General features: G+C 38.6%; 1 protein-coding gene across 2 annotated transcripts in view; it reads left to right on the top strand.

The window, feature by feature from the left end:
* LOC150079048 (CD109 antigen-like) overlaps positions 1–25,447 on the top strand; it is a 1,092,235-nt gene that overhangs the window by 158,656 nt on the left and 908,132 nt on the right. For both annotated transcript variants that reach the window (XM_090384122.1, XM_090384121.1), the window contains exon 6: positions 7,898–7,971. In XM_090384122.1, the coding sequence (XP_090240248.1) occupies positions 7,898–7,971 (74 nt within the window). The remainder of the gene's footprint in view (positions 1–7,897; positions 7,972–25,447) is intronic.

The following is a 25,447-nucleotide window of genomic DNA, read 5'->3' as shown; positions in this document are numbered from 1 at the left end:
TATAGTTGATTCCGGTTACTTCAGTCCCATATGGCGGACTGAAGGGTTGGCGTCAGGTGGGAGCGGGGTGGTTCTTGCACTGTTTCTGTTGGAGTGGGCAGCGACCTGGAAAGCAGCGTGATGGAGATTTCCGGGACTGCTGGGAGTCATAGTGGAACAAGTAAATACATGGGCTGTGTTAGGGTAATTAAGGTGCATGTATACTTGCATGTACACCAATGCTAGGAGTATAGTTAATAAATTTGATGAGCTTGAAGTGCTAGTCAAGGCATCAAAGGCGGATATTGTTGGGATATCAGAGACGTAGTGTCACACAGATATAAGCAGTGCAGAATTGGAATTTGGGGAGTACAATGTGCAGAAAGGATAGACAGGACAGGAAAAGAGGAGGGGGTTATGCTGCTAGTTAAGAAACACATAAAATCTAAGGAAATGCATCCATTTGATGTTGGTGAACAATGCAGTGTTGAGTCTCTTTGGTGTGAAATAAGCATTGGGAAATGAAAAATGAGAGTAGGTGTGTGTGTTATAGGCCTAATGAATCTGATGAGTATAATGAGCAATTGTGCAGAGAAATAGAGTGGGCCAGTCTATCAGAATATCTTACAATGGGTATTTTAACTTTCCAGATATCGACTGGAACTTGTGGGTTGGTCACTTGCACACTAGGAAAAGTTTTGTTGATTTATTGGATGACTATTTTCTACAGCAACATGTTCGAGAGGCAACATGGGAGTAATACTCTTGATCTGATTATCTGAAGTGATTATTCATGCATAAAGAATTCGCAGATAAAGAAACCACAGGGTGACAGTGATCACAATGTACTGATGTGCGAAATACTTAAAGATATAACTATCATCAAGGCTAAAGGGAAGGGATTCTGCTTTCGTAAAGTGACTACAGAGGTCTCAGACAGTTTTTAAATTCTGTACAGTGGGATCAACTGATGATGTTACCAACATTGAATTCTAAATGGGAAGCCGTCAGGGATTTAATTTTGGAGGCTACTAGGCTTTTCATTCCAACTAAGAAATACTGTTCAAGGTTTAGGCCTAAATCGATGTAATGTGAATTAATAAGGCTCGTGGAAGAGAAGAAGAATGCATGGGATGCATATAAATTATCAGGTGACACAGAAGCCTATGGCAGGTATAAAGTAGTCTGTAATCAAGTCACAAAGTAGGTCAGGCTGGCAAAGGCAGATTACGAGAAATCTTTGGTAAAGTAGTAGTAGTGGCATGTGATGCAAGTGTATGAGATTGTGCAGCATCAGCCAAAAAAAAAAAAAAAAAAAATCACACCATTCCCTCCAAATGCCTGTCCAGTTCCTCCTTAAATTTATTTAACCTGTCAACTTCCACAACGACAGATGGAAGTTTGTTCCAGCAATTAACCACCCACTGGCTAAAGGCAAATTTCCGCACATCTATACTACCTCTGTCTTTTCTTAATTTGAATTTATGCCCACTTAGGTTCGTAATCTGAACAAGTGGAAGGATCCCATCAGAATTCAGCGTGCTTAACCCATTCAAGGCCTTATACACCTCAATCAGATCACTGCACAAGTGTCTAGTCTTCAGCCACTGCAATTCGCAGAACTTAAGCTTCTCTTGGTAAGAGGATCCCTTCATTCCCCTCACCAATCTTGCTGCCCTTCTCTGTACACACTCAAGTAAATCTACATCCTTCCTAAAATGAGGCTCCAGACCTGTACGCATACTCAAGGCGTGGCTTGACCATTGCTTTATACAGAGGGACAATCACCTCCTTCTCCCTGCTAGCAAAATTCCTATATATTATTGACAAAACCCCATAACCTGCCCTGGCAGCCTGTCTGCATTGCTCAGAAAACTTCATAACTGACTGCACAATTACTCCCAGGGCTTTTTCATTTTCTACCACCTTAAGTGTAGTACCACAGAGTTGGTATTTTGCATTTGTCAAATTTTGTCAAACCTTGACGAATGCAGTACTTTGCATTTGTCAAGGTTAAACTTCAGTTGCCACTTCTTAGCCCATCTGCCCAAATTATCTAGATCCTGTTGCAGTAGCACACTGCCATTACTGTCATTAACAACCTTGTCAACCTTTGTATCATCTGCAAACTTCGACATTAAGCCTGATATACCTTCATCAATATCATTGATAAATATACAAAACAACAGTGGACCTAACACCGAACCCGGTGGGACTCCACTAATAAAATTAGTCCACGAAGAGCAGCACGCATTGATTACCACCCTCTGTCTTCTCCCACTTAACCATCCTTTTATCCATTGTACCAACTTACCCTTAATACCATTTTGCTCCAATTTGTACAATAGTCTTTCATGCGCAACAGTGTCAAAAGCTTTCCTGAAATCCAAATATATGATATCAAAATTATTTTTTGCATCCAGTTCCTTTGTAACAACATCATAATATCCTATCAAATTTCTCAGAGAAGGCTTTCCCTTAACAAACCCATGCTGTGTCTGAATTATTGCTGCAGTCTTGTCTAGATGATCCTGCAATGCATCTTTAACCAATGACTCCATTATTTTACCCGGAACAGAAGTTAAACTAACTGGTCTGTAATTACTCGTGTCACCCTTTGATCCCCCTATGTGAATTGGGGATACATTTGCACATCTCCAGTCCGTGGGAACCTCCCCTGAGTCCAAGGATGCTCTCATAATTATGGCTAAGGGTTTGCTTAGTTGCTTTGCCACCTCCTTTAATATAACTGGATAGATCCCATCCACCCCAGGTGCTTTTCTTATGTTTAACTTCAAGAATTTCTCCTCCACTTTGCTCTCAGTTATTACAAAATCATTAAGTATCCTGCTACAATTTGATAACCTTCTGCCATTTTCAAATCTTAATAATTCCTCATGTGTGAAAGTAAATGCAAAATACTCATTCAGTTTGTTTGTTATCTGAGCAGGATGATCAACAGTCGAACCATCGATGTCAAGTGGACCAATCAGATTCATCCCCTTCCTTTTAGAGTTTATGTAAGTAAAGAAGTCCTTGCTGTTTTTCTTAGCATCTTTTGCCAAGGATTTCTCGTAATCTGCCTTTGCCTGCCTAACCTCCTTTTTGACCTGATTACAGACTAGCTTATATCTGCCATAGGCTTCTGTGTCGCTTGATAATTTATATGCATCGCATGCATTTTTGTTCTCTATTATGAGTCTCATTAGTTCATTAGATAACCATTTAGGCCTAAACCTTGGATGCAAAGAGTTCTTTACTTATGTAAACTCTAGAAGGAAAGGGATGAATCATATTGGACCACTCAAAATGATGTTAAGTGGTCCAATTTTATAGTAAGAAAAAGTGGGGGGACATAAACCCCCCCCCCCCACTTTTTCTTACTATGAAATAATGATCATGCTCAGGTAGCTGATAAACTGAATGGGTAATTTTCATCTACATTCACACATGAGGAGTCATTCAGTGAGGGAAGTGCCAGAAGATTATCAAACGCTAACAGGGAGCTAAGTGATTTTGTAATAACTGAGAGCAAAGTAGAGGAGAAATTTTTGAAGTTAAACATAAGGAAGCCATCTGGGGTGGACATGATCTATGCAGTTATATCAAAGGAAACAACAAACCCTTAATTATGAGAGCTTTCTTGGACTCAGGGGAGGTCCCCATTGACTGAGAGTTGTGCAAATGTATCACCAATTCACAAAGGGCGGTTCGAAAGGTTTCACAAGTAATTACAGTTAACTTGTGTTCAATGGAAAGTAATGGAATCACTGGTTAAAGAAGCATAGTTAAGACACAGCATGCGTTTGTTAAAGGTAGATCTTGTCTAAGTAATTTGATAGGATACTATGATGTGGTCACAAAGGAACTGAATGCCAAAAATAATTTTGATATCATATACTTGGATTTCTGGAAAGCTTTCGATACTGTTGCACATGGAAGACTGCTGTACAAATTTGAGACGTATGGCATTAAGTGTAAGTTACTACAATGGATAAAGGGTTGGTTGAATGGGAGACGACAGAGAGTGGTAATCAATGGACACCGTTCTTCGAGGACAAATGTTATTAGTGGAATTCCCCAGAGGTTGTTGTTGGGCCCATTGTTGTTTTGTATATTTATCAGTGATATTGATGAAAGTATATCAGGTTTAATGTCCAAGTTTGCAGATGATACAGAGTTTGGCAGGATTGTTAACGACATTAAAGACAGTTAGCTGCTCCAACTGTATCTAGTTAAGTTGGGAAAATAGGCTGAGAAGTGGCAAATGAAGTTTAACATTGACAAATGCAAAGTACTGCATATGGGTAGCAATAAACAAAGAGAAATGTACCAACTGTGTGGTGGTACTACACTCAGGGAGGTGAAAAGTGAAAAAGACCTGGGAGTAATTGTGCAGTAAAATATGAAGTTCGTCGAGCAGTGCGGATAGGCTGCCAGGGAGGTCATCGAGTCTTCCTAAATTGAGGTCTGGAGGCCCGATTTTAGGAAAGATGTAGGGTTGCTAGAATGAGTACGGTTTTTAGCATTAGCATTAGTAGAGGCATTTGATGCAAGAAAGCAAGCTTATGCAGCATCAGCCAAAAAAAAAAAAAAAAACCCACTTCCACTTCACCCCTCTGTTCGTTCCAAATACCTGTCCAGTTGAGCCTTAAACTTATTTAGGCTATCAACCTCCACCACAAGGGATGGAAGTCTGTTCCACCAACCAACCACCCGCTGGCTAAAGGCAAATTTCCTCACGTCTATCCTACATCTGTCTTTCCTCAATTTGAATTTATGCCCTCTCAGGTGATTTTTCTGAGCTAGAGGAAGAATCCCATCAGCATTGAGCATGCTTAAACCATTCAAGGCTTTATACACCTCTATCAGATCACCTCACTGGTGCCTAGTCTCCAGACACTGTAATTTGCAAAACTTAAGCCTTTCTTCGTAAGAGCACCCCTTTGTTCCATTCACTAATCTTGTTGCCCTTCTCTGTACTCGTTCCAGCAGCTCTACATCCTTCTTGAAATGAGGCCTCCAGACCTGTATACAATACTCTAGGTGTGGCCTGACCATTGCCTTATACAATGGAATAATCACCTCCTTATCCCTGCTGGAAAAATTCCTGTATATCATTGACAATACTCCATGAGCTACTCTTGCAGCCCGTCTGCACTGCTCAGAGAACTTCATATCTGCCTGCACAACCACCCCCAAGTCCCTTTCATTCTCTACCACTGTCAGTGCAGTACCACAGAGTTGATACGTTGCTCTGGGGTTGCTGTTTCCCATGTGTAGTACTTTACATTTGTCAATGTTAAACTTCATTTGCCACCTCTCAGCCCATCTGCTCAACCTTTCCAGATCCTGTTGCAGCAGCATAGTGTCAGTAGTGTCCTTGACAACCCTGCCAACCTTTGTATTATCTGCAAACTTGGACATTAAGCTTGATATACCATCATCAATATCATTTATAAATACAGAAAACAATAATGGACCCAACACTGAGCCCTGAGGGACTCCACTAATAACATTAGTCCACGATGAGCAGTGTCCATTGATTACCACTCTCTGTCTTCTCCCCCTCAACCACCCCTTTATCCATAGCAGCAATTTGCCTCCAATGTCACACTGCTCCAATTTGTGTAGCAGTCTTCCATGTGCAACAGTATCAAAAGCCTTTCTAAGATCCAAGTATATAATATCAAAGTTATTCCCTGCATCCAGTTCTTTTGTGACTGCATCATAATATCCAATCAAGTTGGTCAGGCAAGACTTCCCCTTAACAAAACCATGCTATGTCTGAGCTATAACTGAAGTCTTGTCTAAATGATCCTGCAGTGCTTCTTTAACCAGTGCCTCCATTAGGTTGCTAGAACAAAGAAGGGCAACAAGATTGGTGAGGGGAACTAAGGGATGCTCTTACCAAGAAAGGCTTAAATTCTGCAAATTTCAGCACCCGGAGAGTAGGTACCTGCGAGGTAATCAGATTGAGGTGTATAAGGCCTTGAATGAGTTGTGCAAGCTGAATGCTGATGGGATTCTTCCTCTTGCACAGACTAAGAACCTGAGGGGACCCAGTTTCAAATTGAGGAAAGATAGTTGTAGAATAGATGTGCAGAAATTTGCCTTAAGCCAGCGTGTAGTTGGTTGGCGGAACAGGCTTCCATTTTTTTGTTGTGGAAGCTAATAGCCTAAATAAATTTAAGGCTGAGCTGGATAGGCATTTGGTATGAATAGAGGTTTCACATGGGAGATTTTTTTTTTTTTTTTTTTTGGCTGATTCTGTGCGATGCAAGAATAAACTTGTTTTCTTGCATCGTATGCCTCTACTAATGCTAATCTCTTCCATCATGCAGTACGACTGATGACTTTTGAGGTTATGATGGACATCATGGCGAGATCCAATCTTCCTTACATTTGGAGGGTACAGTTCTAAAACAGTGTTTGCAGAATGGCCGCTAGTTAGTACACTGGACCGAACCTATAGATAACTCTCTAGGAGGCTTCCAGATCAGCTAGTTTATAATCTTGCTAAGTATTCTTCCAGATACAGTGATTAGCGGGAGTCTGAGTAGTGTGTATGCAGGGGACATTGTTGAGGCTACGTTATGTCTGTGTATATTCTTACCATGTGTATGGCATATCCAAAAATTTCATTACTTCATATAGCATGTCTCCCCCACTTTTTCTTACTATTGAATACACAATGAATTGTCAAACTAATAGAGTAAGCTTATCTGCGAAAAGATCGAAATCTCCCAAACACTTGAAGTTCATTTCACAAATATATGTGGTCTCAGTTTTAATCTCAATGACGTCCATTTCCACTTGCTGTCTGCCAAACTCCATGTACTTTTTTTTGACAGAATCTCAGTTATCGGTTGATTCAACTACTAGTCATCTCACTTGTCCAAATTATTTGCTGTATGATTCTTTTCGCCTCAAAAGGTGATACTTGTGTGTATGTCCATTCTGATATTCCCTGTCAGAGACTTGTAACTTGGATTCTCATTTTTTCGATCTTCTCTGGCTTAAAATCTCTCTACCTCATTCTGTCAAATTTAACTGTTGTCTCTACCGTCCTCCCATCTCCACTAATCACTTGGAGCTCTTTGACTTCTCTTTGCAACTTCACTTTCTCCAGTCCAACTTTCCCAACAGTGAGGTAATTTTCCTTGGTGATTTCAATGTTCCAGCTGGCTTCTGTTTTCTAGGCACACCAATCCAAGTGTCAAGGTGCTGGGGTTTTTGCATTTACTAATGACCTCACACAGATTGTTCATTTACCTACCAGAATACAGCCAACACGCTTGTGGTCCTTTAGGTACCTCAGTTCACAACTTGGTGATTGCCTCTTCTCTAATGGAGCCTTTATCTCATGGCTATTCCCAACCTCGTGTTGTTTGGCATTACAAGAATGCAAAATGGGATGACCTGTGAGATTTCTTTTCTTCTTTTCCTTGGTCGGATTACTGTTTCAAAACTTCTCCTGTCAACGTTTGCTCAGATCGTGTCAGTGAAATTATTCTTGTAGGAATGGAATTCTTTATTCCATGCTCCACTTTAAAATCTAGTCCTCTATCTAAACCATGGTTTTCCAATAAATGGGCTAAGGCTGTTCAAGAGAAGAATGTTGCATATCGTAACTGAATTGTTTCTAATTCTTCCATTTCATTTTCTGCCTACACCAAAGCTTGCAACAATTGTAAAGCAGTTATTAATCAGTCAAAACTAGATTTTGAGCAGGCTACGAGTAGAAAACTTGCTTCTTGCCCTAATGGTAGCTGAGCAGTTGATTTGATGATGTTATATATTTAGTTAAAAAAAAAAAAGTTTGTGTAATACAGTTAATAAGTCTTGCCTAATGCTTTTTTGATTTTTTTCTCCCCATTTATGTGAAGATATTGAGTTTTAAATTTAATTTTTGCAGTGCATTTTAGAGTTATTATTGTGGATCCTTACCTTCTTCCATTTGTACCAAAAGAAATTGATATGTTTGTGGCTGTAAGTATATTACTTTCCCATTTTCTTTCATGTTTCTCCATAAGTTGTTTTTCTTTACTTAAATGAGGTATAGAATAATTGTATAAACAATTTTTTTTCCAAATGCAAGTCAGTAACAATGTTTAAAATACATTAATAGTAATAAAAATGAAAGAGATTTCAGGGGCTGCCATTGGGTGGTTACTTTTTCAACTATTCATTTTTCCCCTCCAAATGCTACTGTAATGTTGAAGTTACTATTAGTTATCATTTTAAAAATCAGGAGCAGGATCCTGTGCAAAAGACATCTGTGCTGTGTTGTTACTTTGTAACTGATCTACCAATCTTGTGAAGAAGGCAATTTTCCATTTTTTTTTTAAAATCAGGTGTAAATAATTAAGGCTTTTGTAGAATTATTGGGTGATTGTTTTCAACAGTAGCATGTTTAATAGGCAACTAGAGGGAGTAATACTCTTGATCAGATTATCAGTAGTGATTATTCATGCATTAAGAATCTGCAGGAACCACTAGGTGGCAGTGATCACAGTGTCCTGAAGTGGGATTTACTCAAAGAGGTAACTACCTTCTGGGCTAAAGGGAAGAGTTTTTGCTTTCGTAAAGATGACTATGATGGTGTAAGACAGTATTTAAATGGAACCAACTGATGACGTTACCAACTGCAAATTCAAAATAGGAAGCATTCAAAGAATTAATCTTGGAAGCTACCAGGCTTTTCATACCAACTAAGAAATATTGTTCAAAGTTTAGGCTTAAATGGATGTCAATGAACTAATGAGCCATGTGGTAGAGAAGAGAAATGCATGGGATACATATAAATTAACAGGTAACACAGAAGCCTATGATAGCTTTGTCTGTAACCAAGTCATAAAGGAGGTTAGGCAGACAAAGGCAGATTACGAGAAATATTTGGAAAAGGATGCAAAGAAAAACAGCAAGCAGTTCTTTACATATGTAAACTCTAGAAGGAAGAGGATGAATCAGATCGGTACACTTAATATTGATGGTTCAACTGTTAATGATCCTGCTCTGGTAGCTAAGAAACTAAATGAATATTTTGCCTCTACATTCACAGGAGTTATTCAGGGAGGGGAATGCCAGAGATGAATTCAACTGGCAGTGAGCTAGATGATTTTGTAATAACTGATAACAAAGTAGAGGAGAAATTGTTGAAGATAAACATAAGAAAGGCACCTGGGGTGGATGGGATCTATCCAGTTGTATTAAAGGAGGCAGCAAAGGAAGTAAGCTAACCCTTAGCCATAATTATGAGAGCTTCATTGGACTCAGGGGATGTACCTGTGGACTGGAGTGTGCAAATGTGACCGCAATCCACAAAGGAGAATCAAAGGGAGACAGGTAATTACAGACCTGTTAGTTTAACTTCTGTTCCAGGGAAATCAATGGAGGCACTGGTTAAAGGAGCACTGCAGGATCATCTAGACAAGACTTCAAGGGGAATTCTTATCTGTCCAATTTGATTGGATACTAGGTTGTGGTCACAAAGGACCTGGATGCAGGGAATAACTTTGATATATCCTATAATTGGATGTTAGAAAGGCTTTTAATACTGTTACACATGGAAGACTGCTGCACAAATTGGAGCAGTGTGGCATTGGAGGCAAATTGCTGCTATGGATAAAGGGATGGTTGATTGGGAGAAGACAGAGATTGGTAATCAATGGACACTGCTCATTGTGGACTAATGTTATTAGTGGAGTCCCTCAGGGTTATGTCCAGGTTTGCAGATGATACGACGGTTTGCAGGGTTGTAAATGACACTAATGACAGTATGCTTCTGCAACAGATTCTAGAAAAGTTGAACAGATGGTCTGAGAGGTGGCCAATGAAGTTTAACATTGACAAATGTAAAGTATGGGAAGCAGTAACCCCAGAGTAATGTATCAACCGTGTGGTAGTACAGTTGCAGTGGCAGAGAATGAAAAGGACCTGGGGGGGGGGGTATTTGTGCAGGCAGATATGAAATTTACTGAGCAGTGCAGACAGTCAGCAAGCGTAGCTCATGGTGTCTTTTCAATGATATACAGGAATTTTTCTTGCAGGGAAAAGAAGGTGATTATAACCTTGTGTAAGTCAATGGTCAGGCCACACCTTGAGTACTGTATACAGGTCTGGAGGCCTCATTTTAAGAAGAAGGATATAGAGCTGCTGGAATGATTATGAAGGGCATAAAGATAAGTGAATGGAACAAAGGGTTGCTTTTACGAAGAAAGGCCTTTGTTTTGGAAATTACAGTGTCTGGAGACTAGGCACCTGCTAAGTGATCTTATTGAAGTGTTTAAAACCTTGAACGATTTGAGCATTCTCAATGCTGATGGGATTCTTACTCTTGCCCAGAACCTGAGAGGGTATAAATTCAAATTGAGAAAAGTTGGTTTTAGAATACATTTCTGGGTAGATGTGCCTTTAGCCAGCGGGTGGTTAATTACTGGAACAAACTTCAATCTGCCGTTTTAGAAGTTGATATCTTAAATAGATTTAAGCCGGCAGAACTAGACAAACATTTTGAGCAAGTGGATGGGTAAAATGAGAAGTTTTTTTTATTTATTTGGGTGATGCTATATAAGCTTGCTTTCTTCCATCATGTGCCTTTACTAATGCTAGAAAAATGCTAAATGCTAAAATTAGAATTATTGCATATGGTGGTTGACAAAACCTCATTTATATTTTGTAATCCAGCATATGTTTCTTATGAGTATGAGTGTATTTATGATATGGAGTTAATGATTATATCTCTTACTCAGTTATAACTGAGTTAGAGATATAATCATTATTGCTTCCTCTGCATCTAAAAAACTTGGTTTTCTCTTTCGCTCTCGGCGTTACTTTTCTCCCAAACAGCTGCTCACTCTGTATAAATTGCAAATCCGCCCTGCCATGGAATATTGTTCCCACATCTGGGGTGGTGCCCCCAAAACCTCTCTCAGGCTTCTTGATTCCATTCAGAAGAGGGCAGTTAGGTTAATTAATGATTCATCTCTAACAGAGTCTCTCCACTCGCTTTCTCATAGACGCACTGTTTCTGCTGCATGCCTCTTCTACAGATACTTCCATGGGCACTGTTCTTCTGAATTGGATTCTATAATTCCTGCTCTCTCTTTCAAAACAGTCCGAACACGTGCCGCCACCAGCCAACATCCATTTACTGTCCAACTTCAAACCCACAGAACCAACTTTTCATCTTCCTCATTTATTCATTCAACTGCCGTTTTCTGGAACAACCTTCCTTCATATGTATTTCCTGAAAATTACAATCTACAGAAGTTCAAGTCCAATATCAACAAATATCTTCTTTCGTCTTCTCAACCTCCTGCCCAAGCACGGTACTAAGTACTATAGGTTCTAATACCTCTCGTGTTTGGGGTTCTCATTAAAAAAAAAAAAAAAAAAAAAAAAAAAAAAAAAAAAAGTATAACTGAGCAATTGTAAATTTTACTCTTGTTCAGTAATTATTGAAATATACTAATCAGATATCTGGAGATGGTACATATCACTTTCATGTGCTAATGCACATAACACTTGGTTAACATTCACATTGCATTCCTGGAAAACCTTAGTTCACTGACTATCGGTTTACTGTATAAACCCATGTAACATGCTGAGATACATTCCCAAAGATTTGTGAATAATTTGAATTTTTTTTTAGAGTGAAATATGAATATGTGCAATTTTTGTAGATATACGCACCTTATAAGCTAATTCTATTTGAAAAATTCATTCAAAGAGAGCTGATAAATTACCTTCTTTTCATTATGAAGGATCTTACTGCATCACAAAATTCTTTGCTGATGACATTACATCTCAAGTGATACTGCTTGAAGGTGAAAATGGCTCCTTGATCCCTAGACTGGATTAGGAAGGTAGTGTTTTTGGGAAGGAAAACTATAACTTGAGAGTTTGTTTGTTTGTTGTTTGGTTTTTTAGTAGCATTAGCAACTAAGGCCATATTGCTCCGGGTATATGCGGCGGTCATTCCCTGACCTTTCCGCATCCTCCATATTTGGTGGTCACGGGCTCGAACCCCAGTCTAATCAAGAAGCGTGTGCTACGCACTGCTGCCCCTGCCCGCCTGGCTATGGAGGTGCCTATAACTTGAGAGTGAGAATTTACAATATGAGAAAGACAACCATGAGTATTGAGGATTAACAGTGTTTTAATTGACATGTTATTTTCATATTTTTACCACTTTTGTTACAAAACAAGTCTTGGAAAAGCATTTTAGTAATCTATTCCTATTAGACTTCCAAATTCCCTTACATCTCAAATATTTAGATTTCCAAAATTAATGTGGTAACCTTTAAATATTTTTGAAAGCCATGGGTTCTCACAATTATACACTATCGTTGTGATAAAATTGCTTTATCAAGGGTAAAGCTAATTGCTTTACCCTTTTGCAGCTTTGGAACAAGGCAATTTCTTCACCACAATTGTAGTGTATGTGTGTGAGGCACTTCCTTCCAGAGTATTAAATCATTTTGTTTACTTAATTCACATTTTATCCCCCACCTTGAGTTCAGAAAGTTGGTTGGGGAAACCCACAGCTGCTTATGAATTTGCATTAGCAGCTTCTACCATTAATTTTATAATATGCAGTCCTGCACAGATCTTGTATCTCCAAAACCATCCATAAAGTGCATTAAATGGATCAGAATTATCCTCCTCACCATATGAGATTCAGATTCACTGATTTCTTTTGCCTTCTCTTGAATCATTTTAGGGTTAACTGGAAATCGATGTATACCTTTTTCATCAATCCATATTTTAAAAAGATTTTCCATTTCTTACACTATGGGCATGAATGGAAGTAATTCACTAACTGATTTTCACATGTTTTGTTATTTATCCTTCACCTTTGTTTTGGTGAATCAGGTTTAAAATGTACATTAACATCTAATCTTATAAATAATAAATAAATTTTCAGTTTATGCTCCAGGACAATCGTGGATATCAGAGGAGTGTACAATTGCAATAGCCAGACAAGAATAGCATTATATTGTTTTATTTTTTTTATTTTTAGGAGCATTAGCAACTAAGGCCATATTGCTCCAGGGATGTGCAATGGTCATTCCCTGACCTTTCCGCATCCTCTGTATTTGGTGGCTTACGGGCTCAAACCCCAGTCTAATCAAGAAGCGTGTGCTATGCACTGCTGCTCCTTCCCACCTGGCTATGGAGGCACACGCATTATATTGTGCCAGAGGTGTAATTCTGTGTGTAACTGTGGATATAAGCACATGCATTGGACAAACAATATCAGTTATGAAGGAGTTTGTTCGTGTTTTAATCATTTTAATTATATCTCATATTGTGAATACGTTCACACCGAGTTGCCATGGTATTGCACTACCTTGAATAAGTAACGCTTCACCTATGGAGAAGACTATTATTACTTATTCTTGGCAATACCACAACCCAGATAGCACTGTTTCAAGGATTTTTGGCCCTTCTTCGGTGGGTGTACCCTGTCGTTGCAATAGTGACAACCCAGTCATGAAGTATAACTCCATGATAGGAGGGATGCCTGATGGTGCGTGATTTAATCTAAAAGATATTTCTTGGCTAATGCCTAAGAGTATGAAAGAGTTCGTGTATGCATGGGTAATACACACATATCATTTCTACTACTAAGGTAGTTTTTAAATGCAGCATTTTAATTATATCTCACATTGTGAATACCTTCATGAGTTGCCATGCCATGGTGGGGAGGTACCCTGTTGCCACTATTGCAACAAGGTACCTACCCACCCACCCACTGGAGGAGCCAAAAAGCCTTGAAACTGTGCTATCTGGGTAGTGGTATCTGCCGAGAATAAGTAATAGTCTTCTCCATAGGTGAAGCATTACTTATTTGAGGTAGTGCAATACCATGGCAACTTGTTGTGAAGGTATTCACAATATGAGATATAATTAAAACGATGCATTAAAACTACCTTGGTAGTAGAAATTATGTGTGTGCGTTACCCATGCATAAACAAACTCCTTCATACTCTTAGGCATTAAACTCACTAAAACTCACTAAAAGATAGCCAAGAAATATCTTTTAGATAATAACAGTTATGGAATGTATGTATCATCAGATGTATGTTAAATATCCCAGGGGCTCACATCTGGTGAGTATGATGATATCCAGCTCAGGACCTGGCTTGGCACACCCAGGGTCCTGAGCTGGATATCATCATTCTTCTCTCTCTTGGGAATTTTTTTTTTTTTGGCTGGTGCAGCATAAGCCTCAGGCTTCCTTGCACCATATAGCTAATAATAATAATAATAATAATTGGATGCACGGTAACAGAGCATTAGTTGTATTAATGTTATTGCTTTGATTTATAGATTCGATAGTAGTTTAGCTGATCTTTAAATTCCCCCAAGCTGTCAGCCTTAACTACCCTATGGATGCAGTTTATTCCAGTAATTAACAACATGATGGCCAAAAAAAATTCCTACAGTTCATCCTAAACCTCCTCCTCTCATAATTTGAATTTAGATTCCTTAGTTCTGGAATCAGTAATAACAGTGAAAATTTCACTCATTCGTTTTACTTTCTCTCCTCAGAGCCTGATAGATCTCAGTAGGACCCGCTATAAGGTGCATGGTTGCCAAGATCTCAGCCCACATATTTAAAGTTTTTCCTCATACAGATGTCCTTTTTTTCTATCTCACTACATATGTGTCCATTTTTCTACTCTTTAAAGAAACTGCCTTATTTTAAGTGTGGTTCCTATAGTTGGATACATTAATCAGGTTTCAGGCTGTGAACTGGTCAGTCGAATAATTTTAAACACTTGGAAATGGAAGTTGTTTGTAAAACTTTGCCATTTTTTTACTGAATTAACATATTATATTGTGTTCAATAAATAGTTTAATAGTCTTTCTCATGTTCCTTGGCTTATTTTTAAATTTAAGTCGAGATTTTCTAATTATGACTTAATGTTCTTAGCTTTTGTAATCAGTGATTTGGTGCAAATATTGTATCTTGTAACTGCTAGTGTAGTGCAGGGTAATGGAATTGTGGTAATTAAGTAGCTCCAATGTTCCAATCACATAGGTTGCCACATATTTTTTTTTTTTTTTTTTTTGTTTTCCTAAGAAATTTTATTTCTAGTAAGGCTATAACTCATTTAAAACTTTACAAACATAACAGAATAGTGTAATACATATAATGTAAACTTGATAGCATAACATATATGTATATAATAAGTTAAACTTGCTATTATAATACATATTATTGCTGCATAACCTGTGAAAATAGAGTAATGTTATTGTTGTATTTAGGTATATATATATTAGTTTACTACAATACTGCAATTATTCTCAAATTAAAATTTAATTTAAATGGAAAGCACGATTAAGACTAGGACAACAAAGCAACAAGCTAAAAGTAACAGGAGCACATAGGTTAGGGGAGAAATGAAGGAGCAATTCTCCTTTGAATCATGGCATTACAAAATGTACTACTTGTTTGATTTTTGTGGATCTATCTGGAATGGAATATGATACAGTAAAGAGGGGGGGGGGGGTTGTCTGTGTTCCGTGTAAAGAGTGTGAGAAATTAGGCTTGAAATCAGTATTTTGATGGGCATTTCTGAGGGCTTGAAAAGTATGGTGGATTCACTCAAAGATATTAAAATGGGGCCTGTCAAGCTCTCAGTTGCCCATCTCAATGCTACAGCTTATACTTGTGCATTCATGCAACAAAATGGCAACCCCAAAGCACAATGTGCTGGCCCCACAGGAAATAGTTATTCTCGATAACTTTATTGTCGGTTAAACAGAAATTTGTTGTGAGGAATGGATAGGTGGAATTGTACCAGAGTATGTTTGCCAGGGACAAAAGTAGATACTATCGTAGAGTAGATATGATCTTTTAAGGACATGAAAGGTGATATTTTTGTAGTATATTTTTGGCACTAATGATATTAAGAGTAGGAGATCTGAGGATATATTTAACAAATACAGGGCATTGTTGGAAAAACAGTCGTGAGTTAGGATTAAAAATGAAAGTGTGTGCAATTCTGAAATTCAAATTACTCTTTAGGTTACTAGTGCCAACCTGTACAACAATATCACCTTTTGTGCCCTTAAAGGATGATATCTGCTCTACAACATCATCAGATTTTGCCCCGGCAGACATACCCTGGTCCTGTTCCACCTATCCTTTTTGCATACTATATTCCCTGTCTCCCTGACAGTAGAGTCACCGACAATAACTAGTTCCTGTGGGAGCAGAGCATTCTACCTTGGAGATTGCCTCTGTTGCCTGATGCACAGGAGTGATCTCTGGCATTGAGTTGGGCAGCTGAGAGCTTGATGGGCCCCTCATATTAATTTCTTCGAGGGCATTTACCCTACCTCAAACTCACATAGATGCCTATCAGAACGCTAAGTTGACACCTAATTTCTTCACAGTCCGTGCACCTCACACACACAAAGACATCTTCCTCGGCTAGATCATGTCCTGTTCTAGACAGGTCTGATACATTTCACATTTTGCGCATTGTTTTAGGATGTGATGTGTGGGAGAATCGCCCCCTTCGGTTCTACCGCGAGCCACAGCACTCTGGCTATTCTCTGTGCTGCTTTGCTGCTCTAGTCTGGGTCATTATTCCATTTAATTATAATTTAATTAACAATAAAATTTAATAAGATTAATATTTTTTATTGATAATACTGTACTAATCTAACACATTTCTAATACACCACTGTGTATTTCACTATCTAGTTTTACGTTAAACCTTATGGTATTAGTATTAGTATTAGTATTAGAAACGGCCGTATGGTGCAAGAAAGCCTATGGCTTATGCTGCACCAGCCAAAAAAAAAAAAAAAAAATCCGAACAAAACAATGATAAAAACCAAAATTAAATAAATAAATAAATAATAATAATTAATAAATAAATAAATAATAATAATTAATAAATAAATAAATAATAATAATTAATAAATAAATAAAAATAATAAAATGAAATAAAAAATAAATAAAAAGGAAATTAATCCTATCTTTCCTGTGCACTTCCCTTACCCGAAAGTACTATTCAGATGACCTTTGAATTTCCCCAAACTGTCGGCCTCTACCACCCACGAAGGCAACTTATTCCAGTAATTTATAACTCGCTGGCTAAAATAAAACTTCCTGCAGTCCAATCTAAACATTTCCCCCCGTAACTTGAATTTATGTCCTCTAGTTCTAGCATCATTTATAATCTTGAAAATTTTGTCCTCATTCATTTTACTGATGCCTCTCAGAGCCTTAAACACCTCAATCAAATCTCCTCTAAGGTGTCTAGTTTCCAAACTCTGCAACCCACATATTCAAAGTCTTTCTTCATAAGGACGCCCTTTTGCCGATCTCACCAGGCGAGTTACCCTTCTTTGCACCCTTTCAAGAAGCTCGATGTCTTTCTTTAGGTGCGGTCTCCATACTTGAACACAGTATTCCAAGTGTGGTCTAACATAGGCCTTATATAATGGGATTATCACGTCCCTATCTCTACTTGCAAAAGTTCGATAGATCATCGATAGGACACCATGGGCCTTTCTTGCAACCTGTTTACAATGCTCAGAGAATTTCATGTCTGACCGTATCGTAACACCCAAGTCCCTTTCCTCCAGTACTGGGTTTAGTTGAACTCCACCAAGTGAATAAGTTATTTTGGGATTACTGTTTCCCAGGTGTAATACCTTACACTTTGTTGGATTAAAGCACAGCTGCCATTTTTCTGACCATTCCTGAAGTCTATCTAGGTCTCTCTGAAGAAGCTCAGCTTGACAGTGATCATTAACTACTCTACCAATTTTAACATCATCTGCAAATTTAGACATCACGCCCTCTATCCCTTCATCAATGTCGTTTATGAAAATTAAAAACAACAGTGGTCCTAATACTGATCCTTGGGGAACCCCACTTCTTACATCAACCCAATCTGAGGAATAGCCATTTATCACAACCCTCTGCCTCCTGCCCTGAAGCCATCCTTCTATCCATCTAAGGATTTTCCCAGTGATTCCAACTTATAAAGCAACCGCTCATGTGGGACTGAGTCAAAAGCTTTGCTGAAATCTAAATAAACAATGTCGAAATTATTCCCTAAATCCAGCTTGTGAGTGACCCTTTCGAAATAGCGAACCAGATTTGTTAAACATGATTTTCCCTTTACAAAACCATGCTGAGTATCCTTGAGAATTTCAATTCGATCCAAATGATCCTGAATTCCACCCTTGATCATTGCCTCCATGATTTTCCCTACTATTGAAGTCAGACTGACAGATCGATAATTTCCCACTTCACTTTTAGAGCCACCCTTATGTATGGGAGATACATTTGCACTTTTCCAATCCAAGGGAATCTCCCCAGAGTCTAGTGATGCTCGCATAACCAGCCTCAGTGGTTCAATGCACTCGCTTGCCGCCTCTCTCAAAATTATAGGGTATATTCCATCAACTCCAGGAGCCTTACTGGTCTGTAGGCTTGAAAGTTTTTTCATTAAATAATCTTGCGAAATTTCAATATCATTAATTACATATTTTTTAACTTCGCTCCCACAATTTCCCATTGCCACAAAAGGCTTTTCATTTGTAAATATCGATGCAAAATAACTATTGAGTTCATCTGCAACGGCAGCTGGTGTATTTATTACTATCCCCTTTCCCTTACGTAAAGGTCCGATCTGGTTTGTCCTGCTCTTCTTGGCATTTATATATGTGAAGAATTCTTTATCCCCCCTCTTTGCTCTGTTTGCTAGTGATTTCTCATAAACTGCCTTTGCCTGTCGAACCTTTTCTGTGGCTCTATTACACATTACCTTGTAGCTGTTATAGGCTTCAGTACTTTTTATTGCTCTGTAACCTTTTCCATGCCACCTTTTTCTGCTCAAGTAATGTGGCAACTTCACTATTCATCCAACTTGGAACCCTTCTCGTGGAGTATTTTTTTAATGGTATATACGCATTCAAGGCAGCTGTGATTAATGTTTTAAAAGCGTACCACAGTTCAATTGTATTCATTCTCTGTGCGATATCTACCCAGTTAATAGAGGCCATGTAGTACCTTAAGGCATCGTAATTTCCTTTTCTGAAATTAAAACCCATTCCGTTGCCTTTTACTTCTGCTATCTCTCTCGTCATCATCCACCGTAGAACTCCGTGATCACTTCCTGCTACTGGTTCCTCTACTGTCAGCCCTGTTATGTCATCTGATTTGTGTGTGATGATGAGGTCTAGGATATTCTTTTCTCTAGTACTTTCCCTGACATGTTGATACAAATAACAGTCATCTAGTTGATTTAAAAATTTTGTTCCCCATGTCGAGTTTTCTTCCCATTTACTCCAATCAATTAGAGGCAAATTGAAATCACCCATAATAAGGCATTGACGCTTACTTGCCCATTCCATTTGCATGTAGAGGCTTTTGTCATAGTCTTCACAATCACCTGGTCTGTAGATTACTCCTACTCGCATTGTACCTTTGTTTCCAACTATCTCACACCATACAGACTCTATACTAGCATGTGAAATGTCTGAATCCGGGAAAGCTATCGTCGCACTCAGGCTGCTTCTGATAAGAAGCATTACCCCACCACCCCTTCTATCTACTCTATCCTTCCTAAATACATTATACAAGCCATACTGAAACTCATCATCCCCAATTTCCGGGTGGCACCACGTCTCTGTAAGCCCTATTATGTCCGCGTTACTTGTTTTAACCAGCAGTTCGAATTCGCTCATTTTATTGACGACACTTCTAACGTTACTGTATAAACAATTAAGATTTACTGTTCTTGTATATTTAACAACCCTAACACAACCCTTGAAGTTTTTTAGGCTCTCTTCCTTGATATTAGCTACCCGCTCACGTGAAACGTCTTTGGCCCCAGAACATCTAGATAATACGTCCAGTTGGGGTAATAGATAAGAACTCTTAAGGTATGTGCAAGAGTTACATTGACCAATATTATCAGATAAACGCGTGTCAGTATTACCCACATCCCCCCTAACTAGCAGTTTCCCTGAGCCTTTAAGGTATCCTCAATAATACTGGCAAAAACCTTTGCACCACCTTTGTTTAAGTGTATCCCGTCTCTACAAAACAAATTCCTTCTACCTACAAGTGTGGGCCATGCTGATAGAAATTTACCCCCTAAAGCCTTGCAGATTCCTTCAAGTCTTGAGTTAATCCACAAGGGTCTTAACATATAATCCCTCCTATCGTGTCTGGGCAGAATTGCAGACACATAGTATTCCATATTGAATAATAATGGCGGCAAGTTACGAACATAAAATCTACGGACACTAAGTATTAATTTCCAAAATCGCTATATAAATTCAAAATAAACCACGGAGTTTGGCTAGAACTATAAAGCTACTTATAGAAAACAATTTAGTACAACAATAAGTTAATAAAATGACTAAATATAAATGAAAACTCGGCATTCGATGGAGCTGCAAAAATCTTGACCAACGTGGTAATAACCTCGTACCCAATTTCAGATGATAGAAAGGTTGGCATGTTTGTTTGTTTGTTTGTTATTTGGTTTTTAGGAGCATTAGCAACTAAGGCCATATTGCTCCGGGATATGTGGTGGTCATTCCCTGACCTTTCCGCATCCTCCGTATTTGGTGGCGATGGGCTCGAACCCCCGGTCTAATCAAGAAGCATGTGCTACGCACTGCTGCTCCATCGCACCTGGCTACAGAGGCGCCTAAAGGTTGGCATATGGGTAGCAGTAACCCGAGAGAAATGTACCTACTGTGTGGTACTACACTCAGGGAAGTGGAAAGTGAAAAAGACCTAGGGGTAATTGTGCAGAGAAATATGAAGTTCGCTGAGCAATGCAGATGGGTTGCCAGGGCAGGTCATGGAGATTTGTCAACTATGATAGGAATTTTGCTATCAGGGACAGGGAGATCATTATCCCGTTGTACAAGGCAATGGTCATTCCACACCTAGAGTACTGTGTACAAGTCTGGAGGCCTCATTTTAGGAAGGATGTAGAGTTGCTAGAACAAGTCAAAGAAGAGCAACAAGATTGGTGAGGGGAACAAAGGGGATGTTCTTACCAAGAATGGCTTAAGTTCTGCAAATTGCAGTGCCCAGAGAGTAGGCACCTGCGAGCTGATCTGATTGAGGTGTATAAGGCTTTGAATGGGTTGAGCAAGCTGAATGCTGATGGGATTCTTCCTCTTGCTCAGATTAAGAACCTGAGGGGCATAGATTCAAATTGAGGACAGACCTTTTGTTGTGGAAGTTGATAGCCTAAATGAATTTAAGGCTGAGCTGGACAGGCATTTGGAACGAATGAAGGGGTGAAATGGGAGGTTTTTTTTTTTTTTTTTTTTTCGGCTGATGCTGCATAAGTTTGCTTTCTTGCATCATATGCCTCTACTAATGCTAATCTCTTCCACAAAGCAGTATGACTGAAGACTTTTGAGGTTATGATGGAAATCATGGCAAGATCCAATCTTCCTTACACTTCGAGGGTACAACCCTAAAATGGTGTTTGCAGGCCAGCCACTAGTTAGTACATCGGGACTGAACTGAACCTATTGGTAACTCTCTAGGAGGCTTTCAGATCAGCTAGTGTATAATCTTGCTACCTCTACTCTGTGTGGCACATTATAGTCAAAGCTGCTAATGCACCAATAAAAATCTAAATCAATCTACTCTGTCAGATACAGTGACTAGCCTCTACTATTATATGCCTCTACTAATGCTAATGCTAAAACTCCAGAGTTTTACCCATCATATCCTATACACAGAACAGACCAGTGACTTCTAGTGGGAAAAAATGAAGATTAGCTAATGCTAATCTTCATTTTTTCCCCACTGCATTAGTAGAGGCATATGATGCAAAAAAGCAAGCTTATGCAGCATCAGCCAAAAAAAAAAAAAAAAAAAAAAAAACTCCCATTTCACCCCTTCGTTCATTCAAAATACCTGTCCAGCTGAGCCTTAAATTTATTTAGGCTATCAATTTCCACAACAAGGGATGGAAGTCTGTTCCACCAAACAACTACCCGCTGGCTAAAGGCAAATTTCCGCACATCTGTCTTTCCTCAATTTGAATTTATGCCCTCTCAGTTGATTATTCTGAGCAAGAGAAAGAATCCTATCGACATTGAGCATGCTCAAACCATTCAAGACTTTATACACCTCTATCAGGTCACCTCACCGGTGCCTAGTCTCCAGACACTGTAATTTGCAAAACTTAAGCCTTTCTTCGTATGAGCAACCCTTTGTTCCATTCACTAATCTTGTTGCCCTTCTCGCTGGCTAAAGGAAAATTTCCTCACATCTATCCTACATCTGTCTTTCCTCAATTTGAATTTATGCCCTCTCAGTTGATTATTCTGAGCAAGGGGAAGAATCCCATCGCCATTGAGCATGCTCAAACCATTCAAGGCTTTATATACCTCTATCAGATCACCTCGCCAGTGCCTAGTTGCCAGATACTGTAATTTGCAAAACTTAAGCCTTTCTTTGTAAGAGCAGCCCTTTGTTCCATTCACTAATCTTGTTGCCCTTCTTTGTACTCGTTCCAGCAGCTCTACATCCTTCTTGAAATGAGGCCTCCAGACCTGTATATGATTATTATTATTATTAGCCATATGGTGCAAGGAAGCCTGAAGCTTATGCTGCACCAGCAAAAAAAAAAAAAATTCCCGAGTTACCCTGAGAGAGAGAGAGAGAGAGAGAGAGAGAGAGAGAGAGAGAGAGAGAGAGAGAGAGAGAGAGAGAGAGAGAGAGTCAAAAGTAGAAAGGAATCATCAAGAAAGAGAAGAATTATTATATCCAGCTCTGGACCCTGGGTGTGCCAAGACCATACTCTCCAGATGTCAGCCCCCCGAGGTTAAATACAAGGGAATAATCACCTCCTTATCCCTGCTAGAAAAATTCCTGTATATCATTGACAAGACACCATGCAGCCCATCTGCACTGCTCAGAAAACTTCATATCTGCCTGCACAATTACCCCCAGGTCCTTTTCATTCTCTACCACTGTCAGTGTAGTACCACAGAGTTGATACATTGCTCTGACATTACTGTTTCCCCTATGTAGTACTTTACATTTGTCAATGTTATAGCATCAGTAGTGTCCTTAACAACCCTGCCAAACTTTGTATCGTCTGCAGACTTGGACAATAAGCTTGATATACCATCATCAATATCATTTATAAATACAGAAAACAATAATGGACCCAACACTGAACTCTGAGGGAGTCCACGATGAGCTGTGTTCATTGATTACCACTTTCTGTCTTCTCCCCCTCAACTGTCCCTTTATCCATAGCAGCAATTTGCCTCCAATGCCACACTGCTCCAATTTGTGAAGCAGTCTTCCATGTGAAACAGTATCAAAAGCCTTTCTAAGATCCAAATATATAATATCAAAGTTATTCCCTGCATCCAGTTCTTTTGTGACTGCATCATAGTATCCAATCAAATTGGTCAGGCAAGACTTTCCCTTAACAAAACCATGCTGTGTCCGAGCTATAACTGAAGTCTTGTCTAGATGATCCTACAGTGCTTCTTTAACTAGTGCCTTCATTAATTTTCCTGGAACAGAAGTTAAACTCACAGGTGTATAATTACTTGTGTCAGCCTTTGATCCTCCTTTGTGAATTGGGGTCACATCTGCACATCTCTAGTCTATGGGTACCTCCACTGAGTCCAAAGAAGCTCTCATAATTATGTCTAAGGGTTTCCTTAATTCCTTTGCTGCCTCCTTTAATATAACTGGATAGATACCATCCACCTCGTGTGCCTTTTTTATGTTTATCCTCAACAATTTCTCCTCCACTTTACTCTCAGTTATTACAAAATCATCTTGCTCACTGCCAGAGTTTACTTCACTTCTGGCATTCTCCTTCCTGAATAACTCCTCATGTGTGAATGTCGATGCAAAATATTCATTTAGTTTTTTAGCCACCTGAGCAGGATCCTCAACTGTTGAACCATCAATATCCAGTCGACCAATCTGATTCATACCTTTCCTTCTAGAGTTTACTTAGGTAAAGAACTCTTTTCTGTTTTTCTTTGCATGCTTTACCAAGGATTTCTCATAATCTGCCTTTGCCTGCCTAATCTCCTTTGTGATTTGGTTACAGACCAGCTTATATCTATTATAGGCTTCCATGTCACCCATTAATTCATATGTATCCCATGCATTTTTCTTCTCTGCCATATGTCTCATTAGTTCATCTGACATCCATTTAGGCCTAAATCATGAACAATATTTCTTAGTTGGTATCTAAAGCCTAGTAGCTTCCAAGATAAGTTTTTTGAATGCTTCCCATTTTGAATTTGCTGTTGGTAACATCATCAGTTGGTCCCACTGTATAGAATTTATATACTGTCTCAGACCATCGTAATCACTTTTATGAAAGCAAAAACCCTTCTCTTTACCCCTGATGGTAGTTACCGCTTTGAGTAAATCCCACTTCAGCACACTGTGATCACTGCCACCTAGTGGTTCCTTTATCTGCAGATTCTTAATGCATGAAGAATCACTACTGATAATCAAATCAAGAGTATTACTTCCTCTATAATATAAATACTACTCAGCCTAGATAAGAAAGTAGTAATTAAACAAAACTTTGTTAAGGCAAAAATAGTTGATATAGGAAGAAAATAATTTCTCAATATGCATTCATGAAACTGTAATGCTCATTGAAGTGGTAGGAAAAGTGAAAAGTAAAAGAGAGTTTAACAAAATAGGCTAAGATAGTCTGATGGTCACACGTCCCATTCCTATATATAGAAAGGACTTTGAAATGAGACTGCAAATCATAAATTAAAAAAAAAAAAAAAAAAGCATATATTGTATAGTCAAGAGTCATTCATTGTCATATAGTGGGTTTCGACTACTCAAGTTGTGTGTCCAAGTGTCATACAATGTATGATTTTACAGAAGGGAAACCTAGAAAATGAGAAACGATGAATGAAATTAACTGAGACACAGAGACTTTACTGTAATAAAAACCATGTTACAACATGGTCTTTATTACAATAAAGATGTATTTGGATAAAAAGTATTGAAAATTTAGTAATAAATCTGTTTCAAAACAATATTGCAGCGCTCACCGCACGTGCAATAAAATAATCACAAATGACCTTCATATGTATTCCGTAATAGCATCACAAGTATGTGGCTGACACGGCTCTCAAGAAATAGTAACCTACTGGGCCATGTCAGCCACATATATGCAACATAAAAATAGTCATTTTTTTTTTATATTTTAAGCGAAAAAACAACAATACTGACATTACAATATTTATTTTAGAATTACTAATCAAATTATTTGATAAATATTTTTTGGCTCCTGGGGAATTTTTTTTTCTTAATCTGCCTCAGCAGTCAACATATTAAAGGTAGGAGGAGGTGGTTAGCTGTTGGTTAAACTGTATGTACTAAAATAATCGCTGATGATCTGACAAACTGGTGCATGTATACCTGCGTGTACAC

This window comes from Mastigoproctus giganteus, chromosome 10 (genome assembly GCF_048544385.1).
Source record: "Mastigoproctus giganteus isolate SK-2022 chromosome 10, ASM4854438v1, whole genome shotgun sequence".
Taxonomy (NCBI): Eukaryota; Metazoa; Arthropoda; class Arachnida; order Uropygi; family Thelyphonidae; genus Mastigoproctus; species Mastigoproctus giganteus.
The sequence above is the reverse complement of the archived record's forward strand: the minus strand, read 5'-3'. Positions and strand labels throughout refer to the sequence as shown.